Source organism: Octopus bimaculoides, chromosome 3 (assembly GCF_046866305.1).
Source record: "Octopus bimaculoides isolate indiv1 chromosome 3, ASM4686630v1, whole genome shotgun sequence".
Classification (NCBI taxonomy): Eukaryota; Metazoa; Mollusca; class Cephalopoda; order Octopoda; family Octopodidae; genus Octopus; species Octopus bimaculoides.
This window is the reverse complement of record NC_142930.1, coordinates 5,480,897-5,495,057: the sequence shown is the minus strand read 5'-3', so window position 1 is coordinate 5,495,057 and position 14,161 is coordinate 5,480,897. Positions and strand designations below refer to the sequence as shown.

The window sequence follows — 14,161 nt, the reverse complement described above, 5'->3', positions numbered from 1 at the left end:
GATTGGCAAAAGTAGGATTGCCAAGTAACTTGAAAGATGAGACCCCTCAGCTAAGTGTGCTTGGGGTACTATTGAGAGAGATAGCTTTGTGGCAGATGTGGAGAGGGTGAAGTAAGATAGAGGGACAGGAACAACTGTTGCTGTAGGGGAAAGGGAAATAGAATGGTGGAGATGTGGTGTCAGGGCATAGCCTTGACATACAAGAAAATGGACAAAGAATAGGGACAGAGAATCGAGGATGATAGGCTGGGTAGGTTTGTGAGAGTGTGCAAATAAAAAAAAAAATGTACCAAATTAATGTTTCACAATATTTACTTGTGAGCCTGACCCCAAAAGTAAATAACTCTGATTCCATCTGCTGACAAAAGCATCAGGACAATTTTCTGGTATGGTTTTGGAATCTTCGTTACTACAACCATACCCTGTCAGCTTGTGCCCTCTACTGTAGCTGTGAGGGGTGAGATTGGTAGATAGAGTGGAAGAAGCCCAGTGTGTGTGTGTGGTGTGCTTGTGCACAAGGACTTGTATGTAAATTGATGGATAGAAATAGGCATGGGGAGACAATTGGTATTCTCCTTGTCTGATCCATGCAAATAATGGAAAAACATATTAGAATGACAATGATATGAAGAATGTTTTCTTTATTAAAAGAAATTTCATTGCTTAACTATTGATGGTGCTTTTCTATTTTGCTTCTTTTTAGCTTCCACTTCATGTGGTAGTCAGCAGAGTCAAAGAACAGTTCAAGAAGTGTTGACAGAAAGATGTGATGGTAGCCGCAACATCCTCCATACTTGTGTTGCAGTTTGTGTCCCATCGTCAAATAAAGACTGTGAATCAGGTAATCTTCTTTGATTTTGGCAGAGCAAGAAATTAAGAATTAAACAACCTATATATTGGGAATTCTTGCTCAAATTTTTTTTTATAAATTAAATCTCCTGTGGGACTCTTGAATTCAAAATCTCAGAAATTAGTCTAGATCAGTGGTTCCCAACCTGGGGATCCGTGGATTCCTGGTGGTCTACAAAGGTAGTGCTGGGATCTGTGAACTAAATGCAAAATTTCATATTTATATCATCATCATCATCATTTAACGTCCATTTTCCATGCTGGCATTGGTTGGACAGTTCGACTGGGGTCTGGGAAGCCAGGAAACTGTACCAGGCTCCAGTCTAATTTGGCAGTGTTTCCACAGCTGGATACCCTTTCTAACGCCAACCGCTAATGCAATGGGTGCCTTTTACGTGCCACCGGCACAGGCCAGAGGGGGCTGGCAACGACCATGATTGGTTGGTGCTTTTTACGTGCCACTGGCACGGAAGCCAGTCAAGGCAGCACTGGCATTGGTCATGTTTGGATGGCACTTTTTATGTGCCACTGGCACGAGGATCACAACTACAATTTCCATTTGATTTTGGTTTTGATATATGTAAGGATAAGCATATTAAAAAGGGTCTGTGGGGAAAACTCATTTAAATAAAAGGATTGGGAACTGCTGTGAAAAGGTTGGGAACCGGTGGTCTAGATAAATAAGAGAAATGAAACCCACAAGCCCCTTACTAGAGAGAAAAAGCTTCATTTAAGGTGCTGGTCTAACTGGACACCAACATATGGTATTATTATAAAAGTGGTTGGCATTAGGAAAGGCTCTTGTCAAACCATCCAACCCATGCCAGCATAGAAAACAGATGTTAAATGTTGATGTTGTTATATCCATGCTTAATGAAATGATTTGTTATAAATGTAATGTCCACCTGTTAACATTGTTTTAAATCTGATGTCTAAAATGGTGCTGTTTTGTTTCCATTGCAGAGTCTTCAAGCACGGGAAATTACAACCCATGTTTGGATACGTTCAATGCTGTCAGTAGCGCAGTTGAGACGCTGGCTTCTATTCAGGCTCGGGGGACAGACTCTACAAATCGTGGGTACGTAAGGAATGCAAATTATCTCTTTCTTCTTTTTGGTGTCAATTCTTTCCTTGGTGAACAGATGTGGCTGATGTTGCTTGGCAAAACCATTAGAATGCCAAACAAAATGCTTAGCAGCATTTTGTCTGCCATTACATTCTGAGTTCAAACACTGGGGTCAATGTAATTGTCTTACCTCCCCACAAATTATTAGTCTTTTGCCAAAATTTAAAACCATTATTATTATTATTATTATTAAAGTGGGGGAGCTGGCAGAATTGTTAGTGTGCTGGGCAAAATGTTTAGCGGCATTTCGTCCATCTTTACATTCTGGGGTCAAATTCTGCCTTGGTTTGACTTTACTTTTCATCCTTTGGAGTCTTATAAAATAAGTACCAGTTGATTACTGGAGTTGTTGTAATCAAGTTACCCCCCCCCCCCGAAATTACTGGCCTTTTGCCCAAATTTACAACCATTATTATTATTATTATTGTTATTATTACCTCCGCCTTAGCGAAGGTGAGGGTATTGTTTTCAATCGTGTTTGTCCGTGGACGAGATATCTCAAGAACTACTGGAGGGATTCGGATGAAACTTTCAGGGATGTTTGGCCTCTTGACTGGCATGAACTGATTAGATTTTAGGATTGTTCCAGGATTTCCTATGCGCCATCACAAGTAACAAGTGAAGAAAGAAATTTTGGCAGAAACAGTTTCAAAGTGTTGATATTAGACTAAATTTAGATTGGTCTCTTCTGTACAGTTTGGAATTAGTAGGATTCTCAATGTTTATCAATTGGAAGGCAATACTTTAAACAATTTGTTGTTTTAGTTTTTAATATTTAAAAACATATTCTCTGGTGAGTTGTCTAATTAAAATTTTTTTCATCTATTTTAAAGTGTCAGTCTCCGGGAGATGATGAGAAGAGCATCAACAACTGCTCGTGCTGTTAGTGGTCTTGATGTACGGGAATCGGATTCTATTGCAATTCCTACACTAAGCTGGCCGACAGATCCACCAGGATTTGATGCTCTCAGAGCAGGTAAGATGTTAAGACAATCCTTTCTAGGCTCTGACCAGTTTGCAGTAAAAAGCACCTGTTAGTTCCTCATAAAAATTGCACTCTGTACACTCTGCAAAGTGGTTGGCATTAGGAAGGGCATCCAGCTGTAGAAGCCGTGTCAAAACACAATTGAAGCCTGATGCAACTCTCTAGCTTTCCAGCTGTTGTCATCCCATCCAACCCATACCAGCATGGAAAGCAGATGTTAAATGATGATGCTTTATCTCACTTAGCATATGATAGTCAGTAGATCTATTGATGGAAACAATAATCCATTAAAATCAATTAAATTAGAGGCTAAATGGCTGAGAGGGTGAAGGTATTATACCACCAACTGGTGTATTTTCTGTTCAAATTTACTCCAGATGTTTCATTGTTATCTCCATCCTTTTAATGCTGTAAATCTGGAGTTAACTACCAATCTAAAATTCCATGGAATTTCACAAACATTTTGTTTTTAAAGGTTAACAATCAGGGTTTTTAGTTGTATCTTTTAGAAAAATTAAATCTGATCGAACTTGTAGCTGGTATAGTATCTTTTTTTTGTTAATAGTTAAACTATTATTATTATCGACATTTTAAAATTTTACAGTAGATATATTAATCAACAATATTTTAAAAGTTCTTTAGTTTTTGTAACAGTAATATCCATTACAGCTTTGGGCTAACTGGGTTTTTATTTTTTTATTTTTTTAAAATAATGTAAACTTATATGAGCTTCAGATTTAGTTAGTCTGAATTTAAATAATTTTCAAATGCTGCAGATAAAAAGGAAAGTGATGAAGCATAACGTTATGTTTGATGTTTTGGGATGGGTTTTAGCATCTGAACAACATCTGATTATAATGATTTTCTGTAAGAGAAAACAAGGAACAGAAAATTAAAGATTTTCTTATTTTTTTTATTGCCCACAAGGGGCTAAACATAGAGGGGACAAACAAGGACAGACCAGCAAGCTGGCAGAACTGTTTGCATGCCGGTCAAAATGCTTAGATGCATTTCGTCCCTCTTTACGCTCTGAGTTCAAACTCTACTGAGGTCTTAATTTGCCTTTCATCCTTTTGGGGGTCAATGAAATAAGTACCAGTTGTGCACTGGAGCCGATGTAGTCGACACATTCCCCTTACCCCAAAATTTCAGTCCTTGTGCCTATAGTAGAAAGGAGTTTTGTCATTAAATTAATAATTTAATTGAAAGACATGGAAGTGTATTTTAGTTAGAAATATAACAAAACAGTCGTAGATAAAAATTTGAATTTGTTGTGCTTTATTTGAAGATTTAATGTTGTTGTTAATATTTCTGCAGATAATGAACGTTCAAGTTTATCTCGACAATCATCAAGTGGCTTTTCTACTGCTATTGGCAATGTTCAAGAACATAGCACAATATCAATGCCTCCTGTTAAATTAGAAGAAAAAGATAGAAAATATAATGCACTTCAAATCCTGAAGCTTCTGTGCGAAAGCCCTGCTTTACAACCTCATCTGTTGGAGCTTCTCTCTGCCAAGTAAGTCTCTCTTTTTCTATTGGTGCTCTGCACCTTATTAAGCATTCAATGTGTGTGTGTAGGTGCATACACACAGACACAGTCATTAGAAGATGGAAATTAATAGTAGTAAATGGCATCTCTCTGCAGTTTGTCTTCATAAACTGTTCTCAAGTGATTCTCAATGGGGGTGGGGTGGGTCCCTATAAGATTTTGTTAAAGGTTGTGAGCAAAAAAATAGCTTATACTTCTACAATGCACAAAATATTTTAGCAATTTTTAAAAATACAATTCCTAATAATAATTATAAAGATCTAAAGGATTTTTTAAAACATTGAATGGATATGCAGGTCTAGTATAGTGAAATATTTATGCTAGCTGTGGTACTTGGTAATGTTTGCCCACGAGGGGCTCTGCTCTGTCAACCTTTTCCCTCCACCCACATTCCATCTAATGCATAAAAAGCACTGGTGCTATGTAAATAGCACCCCAGTACTCTGTAAAGTGGTTGAAGTTAGGAAGGGTCTCCAACTGTAGAAACCATGGCAAAACAATGGAACCTGGTGCAGCCCAAGGTCTTGCCAGCACCTGTCAAGCCGTCCAACCCATACCAGCATGGAAAACAGACTTTAAATGATGATGAATATTTGATAATTCCACTGTTATATCATTAAGGTTGGGACCTTCTTGACTTCATTAACTCAACAAAAAGCTTATATATTGGCTGTGTGGTAAATAGCTTGCATACCAACCACATGGTTTCGGGTGCAGTCCCACTGTGTGGCACCTTGGGCTAGTGTTTTCTGCTATAGCCTCAGGCCAACTAAAGCCATGTGAATAGAGTTGGTAAATGGAAACTGAAAGAAGCCCATCGTATGTATGTGTGTATCTGTGTTTGTCTCCCACCCTACCATAGCTTGACAGCTGATGTTGGTGTGTTTACGTCCCGGTAACTTAGCGGTTCAGCAAAAAAGACACTGATGGAATAAGTACTAGGCTTACAAGGAATAAGTCCTGGGGTCGATTTGTTTGACTAAAGGTGGTGCTCCAGCATGGCCACAGTCAAATGACTGAAACAAATAAAAGAATAAAACCTCCACAGCAACCAATATTTAATAACTGAGCAATTTTCCAATGTCTTTGTCTCTATTCACATTATTATTATTATTATTATTATTATTATGCATGAGGCTAAACTCAGTGACTGATTTCTCTCTTGGTTCTAATTGAATTGATCCTTTTTTCTTCTGCTTTCTCTTTGACAACCTTCCATAGTTGCCATTCTCTCGCTAGGCTTCCTCACAATCACTGAGGGCATTTTTTTGCTGGTTTTGTTGCTGATGGGTTTCCCTTCAATAAGATCTTCTTCCAGTACAAACTGTTTCCAAATTTACTTATTTAAATAATCTTTTTGTTTTGTTTTAAACATACGTAATCTTCATATCCAATATTTTTGCTTCTCTTTTAGAAATGCTGAAGGCTGTACACCATTTATGCAAGCTGTATGTGGTCGGGCCTATTCTGCTGCTCTTTTACTTATGGATATCGCTAAAAAAGTGGCCTTGAAAGACAAAGAAGTTGACAAAAATGTGCTTATGACAATGTTATATCCTACTGGATCAAGCCTAGACAATTCTCCTCTCCATGTGTTATGTTGTAATGACACATGTAGTTTCACATGGACCGGTGCAGAACATATTAATCAAGTAACTATTTAAATCATTCTTTTATTTCTATTACAACATTTCTGGGTCTGTTTCATTGAGCCAGGGGTTATGTAATAACTTTACATATTTTATAATGTAATTTACATATTTTCTTTTTAACAAAATTTACATAAATTTACTTTTGGATGGGATCCCAGCTTCAGTAGTCATGGTAATCGACCCTCCTGCCACTTTTATATAATACAGTATCTCTGTAAAGTCATGGTGGGATTTCAAAACTATTTATTGGCGTAGCATCCGACACTAGACATTTCATATCCATGTTGAATAACTGACCAACTAATAAAGTTTACATACAGTTTCGTGCAGTTTGATGTGGCTTCCATTTGTTGTCCTACTCGCATTTAATTCATACTTTAGTCCACAGTTTGCCAAACTTTTTCCACCATCGACTCCCTTCAGCCACTGAAGAGATATCTGGCTACCCCAGCTGGAGAAAATATGGTGGGGAAGAGATCATCTCAGGGTTTACTCTCAATGTACAAGAGGATGAATGCGAGGTGGGTGGGAACAGAGGATTGGGTGAAGAGACCAACAGAGGAGTAAGGGTGTAGGTGATGCCATGAATGACAAACAGGAGGAGGGGGAATGGTCAATGGCAAGTATTTTGTGTGATGGGGGGAGATGAGAAAGGTGAAAGCAGTAAGTGGGTTTGCTGAATGTGTGAAAGGGGCTAGATGTTAGGTGTTTACAGTTTTACTTCAGTAATCCCCCAAATTCTCATTATTGATAAAAATTCTGGACAGTTTCTAAGATTGTTTTCCTCCCATTTCCTTTTGACCCTTAATAATCATGTTGTGACTACAATATCTCTTCCAAATGTTTTCAGGATATATTTGAATGTCGAACTTGTGGTCTCGTTGGCTCCCTATGTTGTTGCACTGAGTGTGCTCGTGTATGTCACAAAGGACACGATTGCAAGTAAGTGAAATGGTGTACCATTCATTTTCTGCCGAAATACTGTTTGAAAATTGTGCTTTTTTTTTTTTTTTTTTTTTAATTTTTTTAATTGCATTATCATGTCACCAAAGACTACAGTTTTGGATCATTTGATTCCTTTAGGCTTTTATATAACTGCATGTGGCCAATGACAGTACCACCTGATTGACACCCATGCTAGTGGCATGTAAAAAGCACCATTCAAGCATGGTCGGTGCTGGCTGACTGGCTCCTGTGCCGGTGGCATGTAAAAAACACCATTCAAGCTTGGTCAATGCCAGTACCGCCTGACTGCCCCTCGTGCCGGTGGCACATAAAAAAGCACCCACAACACTCTTGGAGTGGTTGGCATTAGGAACAGCATCCAGCTGTAGAAATTTTGCCAGATCAGATTGGAGCCTCGTGTATCCATCTGGTTCACCAGCTCTCAGTCAAACTGTCCAACCCATGCCAGCATAAAAAGCGGACATTAAATGACAATGATGATGTTGATGGCAAAAATGCAAAACAGAAAAGTTTCCTGTTCCTTCTTCTGTAAAACCTGAACAAAAGAATTGGACTTTAGTATTCTCCCTTAGTTCTTACTACCCTCCTCTCTTACACCTCCAGCCACCTATTATAATTAATACCCTATATTATTAAATACTTGTCTATATAGTCAAAATAACAGTACAGGGTGGCCCAAAAGTAGTTTTACAGTTATCACGTAGGCACTTTAAATTTCTTTTAAAGCATTCCATTACATTAAAATTTCTATCTTACAATTAACTAAATTAGCATAGTGTAATGGTTTCATATATTTTTGTAATTAAGATCTAAGCTGTTAATATATGAATGCAAAAGAGATAGTTGAATAACTGTAAACCTACTTTTGGGCCATCCTGTATATACCAATTAAGATCAAATTTTTTCTTTGATAGTCTTCTATAGATTTTGGTCGACCAAATCCTTCTGAATGGATTTGGTAGGTGAAGGTGAAAGAAGCCTTTGTGTGTTTTTGTGTCTTTGTCCCCTACCCCTGCTTGACAACCAGTGTTGTTGTGTTCATGTCACTATAACTTAGCAGTTTGACAAAAGTGACTGATAGAATAAGTAACAGGCTTAAAAAATAAGTACTGGAATCGATTCATTTGACTAAAAGATTCTTCAAGGTGGTGCCCAAGCGTGGCCGTAGTCTAATGACTGCAACAGGATAAAAGATAGTAAGACACACCAATAGAAAGTTATTTATTCTGAATAGCCAAACATACATCTAGTTCAAATTACAACACCCACAGACCCTAATGCTAAATTTATTGTTTATAATAAATGAAATTTACAGATCTTATAAATATCAACATTATATATATAAAATAACAAAACAAAGAAATATTTCTTCAATTTACTTCACTGAAAAAAATCATTCTTAGGTTTTCTCAACCTCTAACATACAGGGTGTCCACAAAGTCTGGGTACACGGAGTAAATAAAATCGTAACATAAACAATTAAATATAAGAAATAATAATTTCTTAAAGTATGTGTTAATCCCCGTGTACCCAGACTTTGTGGACACCCTGGATATACTGTTATTGTTCATACATAAGATAAAAATTAACTTAAGCTCTGAGATCAGCACAAAAAATAACTTGAATCACTTCAATAAATAATAATGAGTTTTCTACGGATACATTTCTAGTGCATCATCTAATGTGGCTCGGTCATCAAGCATCTTCAGTTTGTTTTGTGAGAGGCTGACAGACTCTGCTCTTAATTTAAGTTGTGAAATCTGATCTTTTAATTAAAGAATTTAGCTTTGATTATCAGATTTGCTTATGCCAGAATAACCTTGTGTAGATTGTATAATCAATAATTTTTTTCCACCTTTTTCTATTATAATTTTGATCTTTAAGCACTGCCATGATTTTTATATTTAAGACTGAAGCGAACTTCGCCAACTGCATACTGTGATTGTTGGGAAAAATGTAAATGTAAAGCTTTGATTGCTGGCAACCCAACTGCACGGCTTGAATTGTTAAATCGACTTCTATCAGAAACTGAATTAGTAACTCTACCAAACAGCAGGTAAATACACTTCAGTTTCTTGAATTTTATTAAATTTTCAATAATTATGTTACATAATTTTGATTTTGAGCAAGTATTTAACTTATAGAATATTTCTTTATTCTTGTTAAATTCTTTATTTTTGGAGTTGTGCTGCTGGACTTTAAGTTAATGTAACTCTTTATTTGTAGAGGAGAGAACATTCTGTTGTTTCTTGTCCAAACAGTTGGACGCCAACTGATTGAACAGCGATCTTGCCGACCCCCAAGAGCTAGAATGGGAGGTCCTAGAAAAAACCCCGTTTCTGAGATTGGTTAGTATCTTTTCTGACTTTGCATTGTCTGGATTTTTTTTTTTTGGCTTCTTTCTTGTTGTCGTTATTTGAACTTATTTGTATTTTTCTTTCAATAATGTGAATGATGTAGCTGATATTGAAATGCCAGAACATGATTTAGAGCCACCACGCTTCAGTAGACAAGCTTTGGAAAAAATTCTTGAAAATTGGACTGCTGTAAAAGCCATGCTGCTCTGTGGTAGAAAGGAACACTTATCCAGGTAATTAGTTATCACCTATATCCCTATCTCTTTTTTTGTTTTTTATATTTTATTTTACTATAATAACTGGAAGTAGATTTTGGCTACTTGCGACCCCAGTACCTGAATAGATTCCGAGATTCTGTACATCGTTGAAAAGAGATTCGGCTGTATTCACACTGCTGGATGTCTGTTACTGATGAACCCATAGCAGGGTGAAATCATGTGCTCTGGCTGTTTCAGCAATTGTAGCTGATGATTCTCTTGTCTGTTAATGATATAATTTTGAGTGCTTTTATACCCCATGAGTCCTTATGAGAGATTCTAACATGGTAAATAATGCAGTAATCTGTGTTCTAATCCAGCCACCACATAAAGTTGGAGATTAAGATTACCTTTTCATATTAACACTGCTTCAGTCACTATCAATTATTTTGGAAGTAGATTAGTTTTAAGATACAAATGATGTCTGCTGTGAAAAGTAAGGCTTTTGATTCTCTGATTTTTATTTATTCCTTCATCAACTGACATCAGAAAGCCTAAAGCAGAATGGTCTCATCCAAATGCTTGCGGGGTCAAAGAAGCACCAAATAATGTCTTGTTATTCTTGTAATATATCTAAGGTCTGCTAGAAACCATCTCAGAGATTTGAACTCTGTACTCCAGATTAATGAAATGTTTGTCACTGCTGCAGCCAAGTAATAAATTTCTTGTAATAAATACACTTGTGTCCTGCATCCAGTAAGTTGACACCATCTCATCTTGCTCGTCCGTAACCCTTAAAACTATGAACCTATATTTTCTGTTCGTTAGAACTATTTGGATTTGTCAAAACAATCATCAAAAAAATGTAAAAGATTTCTAAATTCAAATAATTCCTCTTTATTATCTTCTCTATAGAAAGTGGAATTTGTGTTTGTTTAACCATTTTGTTACCATAATTCTGTTGAAATGTGCCATCTTTGATCAGTTAATTTTGAAAATAATGAAGAATTTAGTAAAATAACCTTTTCGTTATTAAACTAGTATCTAAAACAAAATAAAAAATAAAAAGCATGAAATTTTGATGGTAGGTTCTAATTTAGATCAATTTAGGAAGTTTGTATCCAGGGGCAGTTTTAGGTGGGTTAGTAACAAAAGAGTTAAGCTAAATGAGAAAAACAAAATTGAGGATTATATTGTCACACACACACACACACATTGCGACTTAAGAATTTATATTTATCTTAAAACTGCTCTATAGAGCAACTTTTAACATTGTTTTCTGACATAGGTTTTTTTCTTTTCACATTGGCACTGGTCACAAATTTGTAGACATGAAATGCAGCCAACTGAATCAATTGTAGTATAAGTTTTGAGGTAAACAAAAGGCGGAATTGTCCTTAGAATGTGTAAATGACACAACGAATACTGTTAAATTATTCTATGTTTCTGTGTCTGCATTGTTTTTAGAAAATATAAAATATTAATAGGGAATCATACAAATATTGTTTGTCTTAACAATTTCGTTTTTCACTTCAATGTCACGTGTATTCTTTGCAGCCCCGATATCCTGTATGAAGAACAGGTGTATTTAGAGAGTCAAGGAGGAACTGCTAGACTTGATAAATTCACACACTGTTTATTACTCAAATGCACAGGTGTTGATGTAAGTAAACATTTTCTTTTTGTAGAGCAGCTCACAAAGCAAACCCCAGTTAAAAAAAGAAAAAAAAAAGGATAATAATGAAAATTTAATTAAACCAATATTTAAATTTCTATTTTTACCTGTCAAGATTTTCCAGGTTGTTGTTTTCGTTTCCTCTGCCCCTCATCTTGACCCCCCCCCCCCAAAAAAAAGAACAATCAATATCACAGTTTTAATCCTTTAGCATTCAAATTATTCTGTCAAATGTAATGCTTATTTATTCACATTATTTTGAGCTAATCACGAATTATGTTGTAGCTTTGAGATTTCTATGATGTGATTGTTTACTTTTACAATGACATTGTAGGGTAGGTGTAAGAGGTCAGATCTGGCTGGTTTAAACATAAAACAGAATATTTCAGTTGGATATGGCCAGTTTAAATGCTAAAGGGTTACATAAAGGAAATATTCTTTTCTACTCTTGGCACAAGGCCCGAAATTTTTTGCAGGATGGGGCCAGTTGATTAGATCGATGCCAGTATGCAGCTGGTACTTAATTTATCGACCCTGTAAGGCAAAGTCAACTTCGGTTGGATTTGAACCCCAGAACGTAAAGACAAATGAAATATCGCTAAGCATTTTGCCTAGCGTGCTAATGTTTCTGCCAGAAATATTGCACTGACTGGCCAGGAGAATGGTGAAAAGCCAGCAGTGTGACTAGAAGAGTGTTGAAAACTCAACAACTCCTGACAGTAATCTTGAAATTCCTGTACTGAAATTAAAAAAGAAAAAAAAGGGTTGGGTTACCTGAACACCCGACTAGTCTAAGATAGGATTAAGTTTTACTGTTGTATTCATATTTCAATATTACTGATTAATGTTTCTTTCATAAATATTATTATTCTGCTATGATAATGATGTTTAATTAATACTTTAACAAACTTTAGTATTACTGCTATTTAGCCCTAGGAAGCTGCACCGCTTCCTGTCGGCCATGACACATTTCCTGTGTCCTTATGTTTACGACGGGGAGACAAGTACCCCCACCCAGCCAAGCCTGCATCCAGGGACATGTTTGAGTTTTTGCTCATCATCAGCCTGACTTGGTGGCAGAAGATGCCTGTCAAGCTCTTGTAAACATATAATAATTCTAGTGAAACACATTCACTGATTACAAAAATTAGAAATGATACATTTCTAAATCTCTCAGAGAGGCTTGGCTGGGTGGGGGTGCTTGTCTCCCCCTCGTAAACATAAGGACACAGGAAATGTGTCAAGGCCGACAGGAAGCGGTCCTGCTTCCTAGGGCTAAATAGCAGTAGTATAATTCCCTTCTTGGGGCTGTCACATTAAGTTGATAGCATACAACTACTTTATCGCATCACCACTGCTTAAGTCTCTCTGAGAGATTTAGAAATGTATCATTTCAAACTTTGATATGTTCTGCCCGTAAGGCGGTGAACTGGTACAATCAGTAATATGCTGGGTAAAATGCTTACTGGCATTTTGTCCAGCTCATTACATTCTGAGATCAAATGTTACCAAGGTTAACTTTGCCTTTCATACATTCGAGGGCCAATAAAATAAATCCCAATTGAGCACTGGGGCTGATGTAGTTAACTTTCCCCCTCACTCCAAATTGCTGGCCTTGTGCCAAAATGTGTAGCCAATATTGATGATTGTTTCCTTAAAAAAGACCTAGATTAAGATAATCTTCTCTTGTACAGATGCTGGACACGTTATTGACAACATTGATCCGAGAAATTCAGAACAATAATGTTGAAGGTAGAAAAACTGAGGCTAAACTTGTTGCAAGACGATTTCTGCGATCAGTGGCTCGCATCTTTGTAGTTTTGAATGTTGAAATGGTGCCATTATCTGGGAAAAGAAGAAGGTAACATGGTTTTTTTTTTTATATATGTTTTTGAATTTATATGTCATTGACTGGCTGGCTTCCATGCCGGTGGCAAGTAAAAAGCACCATCTGATCGTGGTTGATGTCAGCCCCCTCTAGCCCCTATGCCAGTGGCATGTAAAAAAGCACCCACTACACTCTCAGAGTGGTTGGCGTTAGGAAGGGCATCCAGCTGTAGAAACATTGCCAGACCAGATTGGAGCCTGGTGCAGCCTCCTGGCTTCCCAGACCCCAGTCAAACCGTCCAACCCATGCCAGCATGGAAGACGGATGTTAAATGATGATGATATATTTGTGTTTGAGAAAGAAAGGATGTTGGCACAATGTACATAATTCTGATTGCTTCAGGAGGCCAACACATTGGTTAGTAAAGTTTGAACTCTCAATCATGTGGTTAGTAGTTCACAACCTTAACTTCAGTCCCACTGTGTAACACCTCGGGGCAATTATCTTTAACTTTATTTTTGGCTGGCCAAAGAGCCTTATTAGTAGATTTAGTTGTTGGAAACTGTGTGGAAGCCTATCCTGTGTATATATATATATTTTTTTTACATTTGTGCTTTACATTTCTCTGAAAATCATTGGGCTCCACACAGTGATGTTGTAGCCATTTCCTTCGTCAAGAAATCCATTGACTTGGGGCCTTCAAAGACGTGTGGAATAAGATATCCCTTATGTAAAAAACAGATAAGGGTTAGTGACAGGAAAGGCATCTGGATGTAAATCTGTGCCTCAATAATATATTCATCTAACCCATACTAGCATGGAAAAATGGATATAAACTCAGTGAATTAACTTGATAGGTTCTTTTGTTCCTTTATAAAAATTTTGTTAATAAAATCGTGTTGGGGTAGGACTTCCTTTCTTCGCTGTGTGCCTTCATTTACAAGAAATGTCTGTTGTACATTGTTTGATTTTAA

General features: G+C 36.8%; 1 protein-coding gene across 10 annotated transcripts in view; it reads left to right on the top strand.

The window, feature by feature from the left end:
• LOC106867186 (E3 ubiquitin-protein ligase UBR5) overlaps window positions 1–14,161 on the top strand; it is a 91,919-nt gene that overhangs the window by 51,800 nt on the left and 25,958 nt on the right. For all 10 annotated transcript variants that reach the window (XM_089348499.1, XM_089348498.1, XM_089348497.1 and 7 more), the window contains 11 exons: window positions 704–841; window positions 1,813–1,927; window positions 2,809–2,951; window positions 4,278–4,479; window positions 5,927–6,164; window positions 7,015–7,106; window positions 9,040–9,186; window positions 9,357–9,478; window positions 9,591–9,720; window positions 11,242–11,347; window positions 13,054–13,220. In XM_089348499.1, coding sequence (XP_089204625.1) covers window positions 704–841; window positions 1,813–1,927; window positions 2,809–2,951; window positions 4,278–4,479; window positions 5,927–6,164; window positions 7,015–7,106; window positions 9,040–9,186; window positions 9,357–9,478; window positions 9,591–9,720; window positions 11,242–11,347; window positions 13,054–13,220 — 1,600 coding nt within the window. The remainder of the gene's footprint in view (window positions 1–703; window positions 842–1,812; window positions 1,928–2,808; window positions 2,952–4,277; window positions 4,480–5,926; window positions 6,165–7,014; window positions 7,107–9,039; window positions 9,187–9,356; window positions 9,479–9,590; window positions 9,721–11,241; window positions 11,348–13,053; window positions 13,221–14,161) is intronic.